This window comes from Meles meles, chromosome 10, assembly GCF_922984935.1.
Source record: "Meles meles chromosome 10, mMelMel3.1 paternal haplotype, whole genome shotgun sequence".
Taxonomy (NCBI): Eukaryota; Metazoa; Chordata; class Mammalia; order Carnivora; family Mustelidae; genus Meles; species Meles meles.
This window is the reverse complement of record NC_060075.1, coordinates 82,229,272-82,243,051: the sequence shown is the minus strand read 5'-3', so window position 1 is coordinate 82,243,051 and position 13,780 is coordinate 82,229,272. Positions and strand designations below refer to the sequence as shown.

The window sequence follows — 13,780 nt, the reverse complement described above, 5'->3', positions numbered from 1 at the left end:
ACATCAATTAAAAAATTGGTATACTATTTTCTAAATAGGACAGCAAGTTAAATCTAGCATGAATGTGAAATAAAACACAGAAAACTGGACTAAATTAACTGAAAAAGATCAATCACTGCAATAAACTTGTTTATTAAATCACATTTTAAAAGTCAAAATAGACATTGCTTATGTAAAGTGTATTGAGGTTTCCTGCTGATGAAGATTACCATGATAACATTCAAAAAAGCTAAAAGACAGACTCTTAGAACATCCTCAAAATAAGACTGATGATGGATGAATGCATGGGAAAAACCACCTATGCCAGGACCTACCACCCAGGGAGAATGCAAGCCATTAGAATCTCCATACCAAAAAAATAAAAATAGAAAAAGAATTTCCATACAGGCATACAGGTAAGTGTGATCACAAGAAGGCTTGCTTGGGGGACGGTTTAAAACATGCCACGTGGAATATGAAATTTCCAAATCACCAGCATTAGAAAAGCATGTCATACTATCATAGGTATGATATATGACAAAGATGATGCTTCTATTTCCAGCACTGACTTGTTACAACACAAAAACTGTGGTCCAGTTAGATTAGACAGGTTAGTTAAAAAAGTCAATATTATCAAGACTATTACACATTTGGATCCATATTTACCACTGATAATAATGCCCCATGTTCATGAGATATTTCCCACAGTAATATAAAGCCATCATTATTATTAAGCATCATTATGCTTTTGCTTATGATTTTTAATGCCATATGCACATAAACCAATACTTTGTAAAGTCTCACCAAACTTAAAGCCTCTTTTGAGACTTGTCAACATATTAGTACAGTAGCACATATACAGAATGTGTAAGTAAATATTCTTATAACAAGAGGTGCATTTAGCTTTTAACTAATAATGCATGTGCAACCCCCCCCCAAAAAAAAAGGTTGTAGATACCATTCAAAACAATCCAGTCCCCATCTTTGTTCACTCTACAAACTTTTACACAGGATAAGTATAAACTGCCCACTTAACAACTTTTAAGACTTTTCCAAACTTAATGAATGTTCACCGCATTCTAAATAAATGTACCATACATTACTTCTGAAAAGAAAGAACTGCGGGCAATGGGGTGGCTCAGTCAGTTAAGCGTCTGACTCTTGATTTCAGCTCAGGTCTAATCTCAAGGTCATGGCATTGAGCCCCACATCAGGCTCTGCACTGGAAATGGAGCCTGCTTAGAATTCTCTCTCTCTCTCTCTCCCTCTCTCCCTCTACCCCCACCTGCTGTCTCTCTCTACCTCTCTCTAAAAATGAATGAATGAATGAATGAATGATCTTTGAAAAGAACTGGATATGAAATCTAAAAGGAAAGTATACAGGCCACTACTCCAAACAACTGAGAACCAATGTTCAAACTATCTGTGCAAAAGGAGTATATGCCCAAGAGCACAAAGCGTTAGAAAACTGTCAAAAGATACTGAAAAAATCTTGAAAGCTTCCAAGACCAAAAGGCAGAATTCCTAGAAGAAACAGAAACTGATCCAATCTTCCTTTTTACTAGTTTCGTGGGGGGTTTTTCCCCCAGTGAATCTTAATGTGGCTATATTTCACACAGTAGAGCATGCATAGTTTTAAGGTATCCATAGTAAATATCACCGGGGAGAGCAGATCAGATCAGTACAGATTTATGATGTGAAGCCTAACAACCTTTTCAATCACCGAGATTTTACCCACTGCAAATCACCATAAACTAATGACTGTCAATGAGGAAGCCGACTGGATAAAATAAAAGCCAACTGATTAAATAAGGACAGACTAACGAATAGATATGATAAATTAAAATTGTATATCAAAACTCTCAAAAAAATTTAACCTTAAGTCTTGACTTATCACAGCTGCATTTCGGAGCCCTCTCCTATCCCCCACAGGTGCCCAGGGTATAGACAGGTGGCACAGAATAGGGACACACGACTCTCGCTGTGGCTCATACCAACCACATGACATTCAATTCCCTGCGTGATCAAATATCATGTGTTTGACACTGGGCAAGCCCTTGAGCTCATTAAATTGTACTTGTCTTATCTGAAAATCATTAAAATCATAGTATGTGCCAGAATGGATTAGTGTGGCCTTTAAAAGGTCCATTGTATATAAAGCATTTACTGCCAAGGATAGAATAAGCATATATATGTTGAGTATTGCTATAATCCAAATATGTACTATCCAAAATATGTAAACCATTTATTTTAGACTCATGCACAAAGCAATTCTGATTAGACCAACTACTATAAGGAAGCAATTAATATTCTATTTCTATGTCCTCACTTACATGAGGAATCAATGTCAGTCATTAACAGAGCCTGAAAATAAAGGTTGCATATTATAAGAGAGTGTTAAAAAAAAAAAAGTTAGAAAAGAGACCTAGACTTTGATTGTTTCTTGAATAATTAGAATGGATTGCTTGCTGTTAGATGCATACCTCTGCTAGCTCGTTCTTGAATCGCATTTATTTCTCTAAAATAAAATAAAATCATGAAAGATTGGGCTTTTAAAAAGACATTTAGATAGGGCATTATGCTGGAATTAATTTTAATGTGGACAAGATTCTGCTAAGAAAATAAATAGCAACATAAATATGCAAGGAAGGGAATTCAGGAGACTAGCCAAATGTCGCAGACAGGTCAAATTTTTAACATGATCAATACAATAAAATGTAGCAAATAAATCAACTCAATTTATCGACATGGGAATTCTGGGTTGAACTCATTTCATCTGGATTTTAGTCAGAAACATAGATCTTGGAATTAGGTTAATAAGGGTTTGTAATGATCTGCTTTTTTTTTTGCTTGCTCTGGGATTTGGAAAATAGTGCAGCTTGCTGGCACAACTCAAGCCTTCTGGGGAATCTGCTTCACTAACCTCCAGGGAATTTAAGGATTTGTTGGGACAGATGTCTCTAAAACCTGAACTAAGAACCTGAATCAGTTTCAAATTGAAGGAGAACTTGAATGTGAAATTTCATTAAAAAATGTTGCATTCGTAGAATTTTCTTGTATTTTTTTTGACATTAATTTCCATTCAAATCTGATTATACAAAGTCTACAATGGTACAAAGAAAAATTGCTGCATTGTGTTCATATTTCGAAAGTGTTTTTTGAGGATTCTACTCAGATTTTTATTTTGTTATGCATTGTCATAAGTTTTTTACACAAAGGAAGGATTTTATTCATACTGATAAAAAGGAAAATAGCTCAATCTAATACCCTTTCATTATTGTTAACAAATACACACAAACAGGTTCCACTTGGGATTAAAATCACATCAAAGAAATCTTAAATTTATTACAATCATATTAATAATTATTTTTTTTTAAATGATACTCCTTAACATTCCTGGATTGCTTACTGTAAGACAGGAAAATTCTACATGCTTTATATATATTAACTAATTTTCACAGTAACTGTGTGAGGTAGGTATTACTATTACCTTTATTTTACAGACAACGAGAGTAAAACACAGAGAGATTATGTGATTGCCAATATCACTGCCTGCGTGGCTCAGATGGTTGGGCATTTGCCTTAGGCTTGGTCATGAGCTCTGGTCCTGGGACTGAGCCCCATATTGGACCCCCAGCTCAGTGGGGAGCCTTCTTCTCCCTCTCCCTCTGCCTCTCCCTCTGCTTGTGCTCTTTCTCCCTCTCTCAAATGAATAAATAAAATCCTTTAAAAAAAAAAAAAAAAGGAAGAAAGAAAGAAAAGAAAAAAGAAAAGGGCAGATCTGGGATTCAAATCCAGGCAGTGGCACTCCAGAAAGCAATCTCTCACACATCACACTCTACTACCTCCTCACGCAACATTGTGTATAGTGATCACACATGTATGACTTGTCATCATTTAAAGGGGAAAGCCAAGTTGCACAGAGAAGTAAATAGGAATGAAACATCATATCTCTAATTTATCTTAGAATATTTAAACTACTAATAGATGAAGCAATTAGAGAGATACTATGCTATTCTGTCTCCTACATATTTAAGACATTTTTTCATGGTTAAAAAGTTAAAAAAGGGGCGCCTGGGTGGCTCAGTGGGTTAAAGCCTCTGCATTCAGCTCAGGTATGATCCCAGGGTCCTGGGATCGAGCCCTACATTGGGCTCTCTGCTCAGCAGGGAGCCTGCTTTTCCCTCTCTCTCTGCCTGCCTCTCTGCCTTGTGATCTCTGTCTGTCAAATAAGTAAATAAAATCTAAAAAAAAAAAAAAAAAGTTAAGAAATTTACACTGAAAGTACCCATTTTAATGCTATCACCTCTTTGGAAATGAAATTCAACAACTATTATTTATTCTAATTATGTACAGAATCAGACAGAACCTTAGTTTGATGGAGTAAATACAATAAGCCTGATACCATGTGTCATTGCAGAAATTCTTAATAATTTAGCTTAGCAGATCTGCCCAGACTTGGAACCCAAAATCCTGATTCTTATGGCACTTGTAGCAATTGAAAACAAGTATTTTAACTCTGCTTATCCCCAAATTGAATCAGTGCTGGACAGAGGGAAAACTACATTGTCTATTTTGATGTTATTCTTAGTCCTCATGACAGTTTTAGGGGCCAAGAGAGGGAAGGGCAGATGAGAAATCAGTGTCCATAGTCAAAGCCAGCTTTCCCATTCCCCTCTTGTTTCCACCAAACCTCGAAACGAAGTAAACATTTTCATTTCCACCATGCTTGCCACAGATTTCCTGGTTACTCTGCAAATAGAGCACCACTTTAAAAAGTAAGCATATCCTGGGACACCTGGGTGGCTCAGTCAGTTATGCATCAGGCTATAGCTCGTGTCATGATCCTGGGTCCTGGGATGGAGCCCCACATCAGGCGCACTGCTCAGCAGGAAGCTTGCTTCTCCTTCTCCCTCTGCCCTTCTGCCCTGCTTGAGTTCTCTCACTCTGTCTCAAATAAATAAACAAATCTTAAAAAAAATAGAAGTAAAAAAAAAAAATAGAAGTAAACATGTCCTTACAAATGCTATGTAAGTAATGTGGGGATTGAAACACATCAACACCTACTCAATTTAAGAGGCATTATCTCAACCATTTCTCCAAACTATTACTAATACTAGAGAGAAAGAGAATAAGATCCTTATCTCAAGTTGCTAAAAATGTAATAGATTATCCCTGTATATAAATACTATAGTGTAAAGCATTATACCATAAAACCAGATAGGTCTAACTGCTTGTTTAGAACACCCAGAGGAAGGAAATACCATTTGCTTGCTACCTAGAAGAACCAAGGAAGGCTTCCAAAGAAAGTAGTACTTGGATTGGTTTTTAAGAAATACTTCATATCTGATTAGAAAAATGGTTGAACATCATGATTATGTAATTAGAGGAGAGACTCCGTTAATATTAGTTAGCACATCAAACACAGGAATGGTTGTCTTAAGTTTCCAGTAGGAATGCGTGCCTTACATTCTCCACGGAGCTGTGGCTCACCAAATAATTTAGCCCGGTTACACCTGCACCTTTAAGTTTCAATTGGAAAATTTGTTTAAATAACTATAGTCATAACTTTTTATCATACTATGCAATCCAAAGGAACATTAATTTTACCCTTTATTTCAGCAACTGCTTCAGCTAAATCTGGCTGTCACTGAGTATTTATTTTTATACCCATAAGGTGAATATAAATACCACTGATATAAGTATAAGAGTCCAGAAATTGTAAAATGTCCCTGAGGAATTGTCTCGTATCACAGCCATTGTAAAGCTTATAACCCCACAGCTCCCCGTAAATTGACTAATTCAGATGCAGCCAACTGAAAGGTTATATTCCAAAGGAATAATTGATCACCTCTGAATGCTTGTTTTACCTTTAAGTGAGGCCATGTATCATCATTATAAGGAACAAAATCAATAGACTACACTTGAATAGATCATTCTGTATATTCAAATCCTAAGTGGTGATAGACCAGCATAATAAACATGGAAGAATAGCAGGGAAACGGAGATTCCAAATTTAATCTGGAATCCAACATACACCAAATTTATGGCCTTCTTTGCATGATTTCTTTCTATTAGGAAAGCCAGTCCTTGGTCATTTCCAGCTACACATATTGGACACTCCCTACCCCTGCCCACACCTTCCTTTACATGTTGGTGTGCCAAGGATGCTCTCCTGTACATTTTTATTTTTTATGTTGTGTAGACAGGTGCAACACGCTGAGAGTGAAACAATAGAGTAATGGGAAACTGGACAATGTCTCACATCCCAAATCACGCAGACTCTTTTTGATTTTAGCATTGTGCCAGCACACCGAAATATCGTATCCGTAATTGAATCTTTGGCTACACCTGAAACTTCACACTTGCTGAGCAAATATCAGCCACCTGTTTCGAAGTCCACTCAGAAGCTAAGCATAAAAATAGTCTAGGCCAAATTCAATTTTTAGCTGCCTACCAGAAATCTCCTCTGGTATATCGTTGAGCAAGTTTTTGGTATAAATGTTCTTGTCTTCTGAGCATTTTGGCTAAATCCTTTAAAAAATCTTTGCTAAAAAATCTTCCTAAATCCAGTGTCCAATCTAATGTTAACATATTCTTTCCTCTAACGAAAGAAATACTGTAGCTTTTCAAATCTACAATTATATACGGATTTCTTTGGATGCCTGAATGCTTTCTCCCGCTAAAGCTTTATCTCTAATCCATATGCTTTGACTTGCTCTTTGAGAACACATGATCTACGGTTTACCTCACTGTATACTGTTCTCCTCCATAAGTTCTCTTTCCTCCCATAAATTTTTTTTTTAACCTTGTTGACATTCTGGGAGTATTTTCTGTCTCTTCCGTGCATCAGTGATGGGTAATGGGCACTGGCAAATTTGTTAGTTCTTTCAATGGAATTGTTATTTTAGCAGTATTGATTCTGATGATTTTACTGCAGTCTATTTGTCACACAGATCACTGGGTCTTTCTCTGGAGATACTAAGCATACATTTAATGTTGTTTTCAGTGGCATACGTGAAATAATCCCTCAAGAGAAAAATGTCTTTGATAGTTCAGTACTTCTACTGTACTGTTACTGATCTTTTCACGTATTCCTCCACTAACGGGCTTCTATTCGATTAGTATTAAATGAAGAAAGACCTTTCTTGTCTCAGGATTAGGAAACAGTAAAATGGTACAGATTTCTTCCCAAGCATTTGTTCCTGCTTCTGTCATTTTTGTAACCTGAAGGCAAAGAATGATATAGAATGTATGCTATGGTTTTTGTTCAACAGGAATTGTTTTCTACAGGGTCTTTTGATTGCAATCCTTGAGATTACAGAAACTCATGCCAGTCTGGGCTGAAACTGAGGGCGGCGGTGAAAGGGCATCCTTAAAAATGAGACCACGTGTGGCGCATGGAGAGGGAAAAGCAATGGCTGTGACTCTGGTATCCTTCAGCCAGTTTTATTTGTGTCTCCTGAAGGTGCTGTTGGAACTCTGACTTATTAGGGGAAAGAAAAAAAAGATAAAACTCACTGAGGGATTTCAGTGTGCTGGTTATCGTAAGACCTAAGTCACCTGCCGTGAGCACCCGAGAGCTTGCCCTCCAGGAAGTGATACTCTAGGGAGGGACCCCAAGGGAATAGTTTATAAAGACTGGCTGTGCCTCCAAGAAGAAACTGCCATTTCTTTGCAAAATTCATGACAGCTTAAGAAAGAACTAGTAAGCTCTCATCATTGTCTTAAATATCAAACAAAGGCAATAATAACTGATATGAAGATCTTGGGAATCAAAAAAGAATTAGGATATAACATTTTAGAAATATGTACATATTAATAATGTGTAATATATTAAAGGTACATAGATAATTTAGAAGCATAAAATAAAAGGTGATACTATTTCAACAGTCCTTAAATAAATAGTTGAGAATAATGTCTAAAATCATACAATCGTCATGGACATGGAAATGAAATGATTGATGTAAGAGAGGCAGAAAATAGAGAAAATGACCACTATCCCACTAGGCATGATGATAGAAAAACAAATCCTCTCCTACTAATGCAGAAATGGGGAAAAAGTTAAAAATCATAATCATAGGCTCAGGATTTACAATCTTTCAGTCTCCTTCAGGAGGCATAACATTTAAAACAGAAACTTTATTTAGCTCTCAAACATTTATACTGTCATTCAAACAATGAGGACAAATCTATTAATTGAAAATGTTACCTTAGTATTTACAGTTCCAATTAGTTCTTTTGTTCATTAGATATTGGTGCTGATGTGTGAGATAAAACTCCCATTCTGTAATTTCCAATCACCAATTTTTAATAAAGGATGTGGCTTCATGGAATTGAGCAATAAAAATACTGTGCACAATTAAATATTATAGAATAAATACAGGGCAAAAAACTATGACGGCAAGCCAATTTGAACCAAAACAATGTGATGGCATTAGGATTTGTGAACTTTTGATATGTAAAATATCAAACACTACATGTATGAAATTACGAGTATAGGAGCCAATTAAATCCACCTCCATTGCAAAACTTTGGGTAAGGTTTATAAATTTCATCATCCATGGAAGTCCACCTTCGTCCATGAGATAAGCAACAATCTTCAAAAAAATATGTAACTACTTAAAAGTCTAAAGTAGGTTATCAAGGTACAACTTCTACTTACATTTATTAACTTTCTTTCGTTGTAAGAAAATAAGTACTTCCATTGCAGAAAATAATTTGGATGTATTGATCAAAACACATGCATTGGGGAAACTGAATAATACCCAATACATAGCATATAATTTTATATACATTTACAGTAAAAAAGAATTTTTTCCTCAGTTCCAAGTTGAAGGATTTGACTATAGTTAAATGATAGAAGCCACTCAGATAAGTGAGTAGAATTTTGGAATTAGCTTCAAAATGTCAAGAAGAGCAAATGACGGATCAGTTCATAAGCTGCTAATTATTTTGCAATTAGTATTTTCTTTGGTCTCTCTTTAGTAACAGAACCCTCTATTTTGTTTGGGTACATGCCTACATTGGGGTGAGGATTATATTCTGTGTATATTGTGATATATGTGTATATTGTGATACACACCGGCGAGGCTGGGCCCTAACCTGTGCACAGTGGAGGCAGATAAAAGTGATGTCCACGATTTCCAAACATACTCTCGTCTCCTTCCTGTTCTCTAGGAGGTAAAAATCACTGTGTACATTGGAGCACACATCTTGGATCCCAACATGAAAAGGCTATACTGAGGAGGGGAGAAAACTTGAAAGAAGGACCCTGGGACCTAGAAGATTGAAACTCACTCCAATAGGCCTTATATCCAGAATGTGTATATGAGACAGGAAGAAACTTTTGTCTTCTTGTAATCCCCTTTACTTTAGGTCTCTAAGAGCCAAACCAATGCACCAGTCATCAAATGTGGTTCATTTTTATTCAATGTCTAAGGGTTTACAAGAGCAACAGTATTATCATATCTAAAGCACTTAATCTTCCTCAATAAAAAGTTTTAGTGCAACATAAATTACCTTCCAGTTCTTAATAAGTTCTCAAAAGATTTACATGAACTAGTAAAATTTCCCAGCAATTTTGACCCTGCGAGCAATATTCCAAGAATATTCTGAACTGCAATGAAATTTGTAGGTCACCTCATCTCCTGAGAGGCAAACAGTTCCAATTTTAATAAACTTTCATGCCCTACGAATGAGTACAATTTTAAGGGTGAAATGGAGCATGAACCGAAGTCTCCGATTCCTATCCTAGCCCTCTTTCTACTATGCAATATTCTCTGTAAATTATTCTGGCACTGTTCTTATTTATATATAAAGAAGTGAAAATAGTTTCTCCAAATCCTGAGCATCATTTCTTTCTTTCTTTTTTTTTTTTTCTGGGCACCATTTTTAAGTTTTAAATTCTAAAGTTGATATTTTGCTTTTTATAGAGTCTTGATTTAACTTGCTAAACCTCATCTCTTGGCCTACGAGAATGAATCTTTTTTATGGGTGTATTTATAACGCATGGTAATAATATAGACTTTTGGGGATGGGAGAAGGAAAAAAAAGAAAAGAAAAAACAAACACACGGCAAGTTCACTAGGTTCACTTGCACTAATCCCTTTCTCTCTTACATAGGCTTTTACTTGAATATATGAATAAAGATCTGTGCAGGCAAATTATGAACCTAGAGTGCTGAGCACATCTCAAGTGTTAGCGGTACTCGCCCCACGCACACTTTTCCATTTATAACGGACGTATTGCTAACTTCGCAGCATAGTGACTGAATACTATGAATTTTACTATTGAACTATTCGATGATACCACTGAGTACTACCTGGGGTGGCACTCCCTAAAAAGTTACGTCTCCATCTGTGCCTGTGATTATTAAAATCTGGAACACAGAAAACTCGCAATTCCTATACAAAATAAAAGAACTTTCTAATTAGAGAGCAAACTTGAGGTTAAAAAACCTGTTTTAAGTGACATCAAAAATTGGACTTCTTTCATTAGTTTAGAGGAAAGAAAAACATATTTGCAATTTTGGTATCATCATCTTTAGGCAATACTCAATTCGCAGACTGGGCAAAGCATGTAAATCCACCCACTTTAATTACCATGAAATCTTTGTCAAAATCTTAGTTTGTCAGTTACAAACTAACTGCTTTTAAAAAGCTGTAACTCGTGTAGCACCAGGAAGGCTGATCAAGACTTAGCATATGCATTTTAAACGACCACATAACTTTTAAATATTAAATACTAATCCTAACAGTGAAACAAAATGTCTGTTGAAAAATAATACTCATTCTAACATCAAAAAATAAACTATTTTTTAAGAGTTATTTATTCTGAGAAAGAGAGAGAGAGAAAGCCAGTGCGGGGCAGGGGGGTGGGGGGTGGCAAGGGGAAAGAGAGGAGAATGTCAAGTAGACTGCCCAGTGAGCACAGAGCCCAGAGCTGGGTTTCATCATCTCCAGACCTGAGCCATCAATATCATGACCTGAGCTGAGATCAAGGGTCAGACCTGTAACAGACTGAGCCACCCAGGCGTCTCCTCATCCCATTAAAACATTTTTTCTTAGCTGTTGGTTTGCCTTTAATAAACCTCCTACCTCATTAAAATGATATATATAATTATCATAAAAGGATAACAGTTATCATAAAAGCAGCAGCAAAACACCTATGGCTAGTAAAAAGAAAACACTTTTTTTTTAAGATTTTATTTATTTACTTGACAGAGAGAGAGATCTCAAGTAGGCATAGAGGCAGGCAGAGAGAGTGAGGGAGAAGCAGGCTCCCCACTGAGCAAAGAGCCAGATGCAGGGTTCCATCCCAAGACCCCGAGATCATGACCTGACCCAAAGGCAGAGGCCCAACCCACTGAGTCACCCAGGCGCCCCCAAAGAAAACACTTTTTAAAACAATCCTAGTTCTTCATTTATTAAATGGAGAAAACATAATCTCCTTCCTTCATAGCGTCATCATAGGAATTAAATAAAAGAATTTGTATAGACCGGTTAGCAGCATGCAGGGAAAATTAGCGCACAGTAAACTATGAAGGTTCTGCAGAATCAGTAGTGCGATTTGGAAAGATGTGGCATCTCAAGCAAACTATCTTGTATTGTTTTTAAGTTTTTTTTGAAGGCCAGCTTAAGTAGCTGGAATAAAGTAGCATATACACATAATTTTGATTCAGATTAAAAAGTGTGAATAACAAATAAAATTTTTTTTATATTTGTTTTACTTGTTCACGGATAAATCACTCCAAGCTCACAGAAGAACACCGAAAACACAAGAAGCCTTCAACAAACATTTCTGGATACACTCATTCGTGTATATACATATTTTTCACCAAAAAAAGTCACAGATATGAGAATTTAAATGAACTTCAGCGTAAAATTTTGTTTTGTAATTTTGCAAATGCTTCCACCATAGCTAAGTGATTACATCTCCCAGAAGTCTGTCCAAAGGTGGCACCATAAGAAGTAACTTCTCTGTGCTAAAATAATCCATGTTGGAACATCATCTGAATATGTACATGACAGTCGTCAGTTTAAAAAGGCAGACTGAACACCCACTAGGCTTCAAAGATTGGCTGGGCAAGGCCAGCTGGTGCACCGTTTCTAGGGGGTCATTCACACTGTAGGGGAAATAAGGGCTCCCCCGGGCATGTGCAGGTCAGGCCAGAGGAGACCTGCCTCATAACCCGGGTGACAAGAGTTGGGTGAGAGAGATGGATGGGACCCAACCACCACCTGCCACATGACTGATAGAGCACAGGGCAGGGTATACGAGTCAGTGCAGTGGACTGAGGTCTGGACAAGGACAGAGAGTTCAGATCCAAAGAGACACATGGCATTTCCACCCCAGAAGATGCCGAGGATAATTTGTTAAAGGTCACATAAGCCCTAAGATTCATCATTACCCTGTTAGGGCCAACCAATAATACTGCTTAATGCTATAGAACGTCTTCTGAAAAACTCAACCTGTTAGGTCAGCTTGTTCTGTAACGCCAGTCATCCTAGTGCATTTCAGTTTATCTTGAAATTTAATGTGAAACTTTTAATACTCACATCAAGATCATCCTTTGCATTGTAGTAGACAACTTCATTGCTCTATAAAAAAAAGAAAAGAAGAGTGCTTTATTGATATGAGTAAAAATGTAAAAATATACTGGATCAAGCACTGAACACATTTTAGGCGTATTTTAAATAATAAGCCTCTTATGATATTCTTCTCATAAAACACTCCACAAAGATCCATAAAGATTAGCCAATATTTTCTAAAAACATTTTAAAACACTGTTCTGTGATATTGAAAAGTACATTCTGCACTGAGGAAAAAATATCTCAGTATAGGTCTGAGACCCATTTGTCAAGAAAAAATAAAGAATGCATGATGCAAAGAAGTTATATACACACACTTACAACACACACACACACACACACAGAGATCCCTAAATCATGAAATTATAAACAGAATAATTCAAGAAAAATGTGAGAATGCGCCTTGTTAATACTTTGCTGACAATTCGCATGTTGAAATTAGTAAGGCAGGGTGTATCTGGATGTTCTGGCAGAAATTTCTTCCTGAGATTCAGAAAAGGGATCAGGAATAATTCAATCTAGACAGCAAAAAAAGAATCAGATTATCTAACACACTGATACTATCATATTCTCCCAAAGTGGTGAAGGAGCATTGGCTTTTCAAGAATAAATGTATTCAGACATTTCTGCCAGCCACCAGTATTGCTGAAATATGCCAAAACTATAAATTACGGATATAAATCGTGTTACAGAATGAAAATGAAAAGGAAAGAATGAACAAAATGGTGGTCAAGGAATTTAAAAGTTTTATTCTTTGAGGCTTCAAGGTTAGTTCTATGCACTGTTAAAATAATCCACTTATACTAATTTATTTTTCCTTTCTCCTCCTGAACTGATTGAAAATATAATCCATCTTCCATACATTTTCAGTAGTAATCAGAGGACTAGGTGAAAAAAATGTGTTTTTCTGTGTCTCTTTAATATCAAAAACATGGATACTCTAAAATTGTATTAAGAGAAAATGCAATACACATTTTAAAAAAGAAAATTCCTCTAAAAAACTCAATAGATCAGTGCTTCTTAAAATATAGATCACCTCCACTACAAATCACTAGTTCTTCAAGACATTCCATGGCCATATGACTTTAGAATAAACAATGAAGTTAAAACCTTCTCTTTTTGGCTCCTGAGTCTCAGTATATGAATAATGCACATTATACATTTTCAAGAATAAAACAGATCTTGTTGTGTTTCTGAAACTTAATTGC

General features: G+C 36.2%; 1 protein-coding gene across 10 annotated transcripts in view; it reads right to left on the bottom strand.

The window, feature by feature from the left end:
• The window catches only part of CACNA2D1 (calcium voltage-gated channel auxiliary subunit alpha2delta 1), a 502,406-nt gene that overhangs the window by 185,506 nt on the left and 303,120 nt on the right, over nt 1-13,780 (bottom strand). For all 10 annotated transcript variants that reach the window (XR_006820510.1, XM_046020734.1, XM_046020735.1 and 7 more), the window contains exon 5: nt 12,540-12,581. Coding sequence is in view for 9 of the 10 variants with exons in the window: in XM_046020734.1 (XP_045876690.1) it covers nt 12,540-12,581 (42 nt within the window). In the remaining variant the exon portion in view is untranslated. The remainder of the gene's footprint in view (nt 1-12,539; nt 12,582-13,780) is intronic.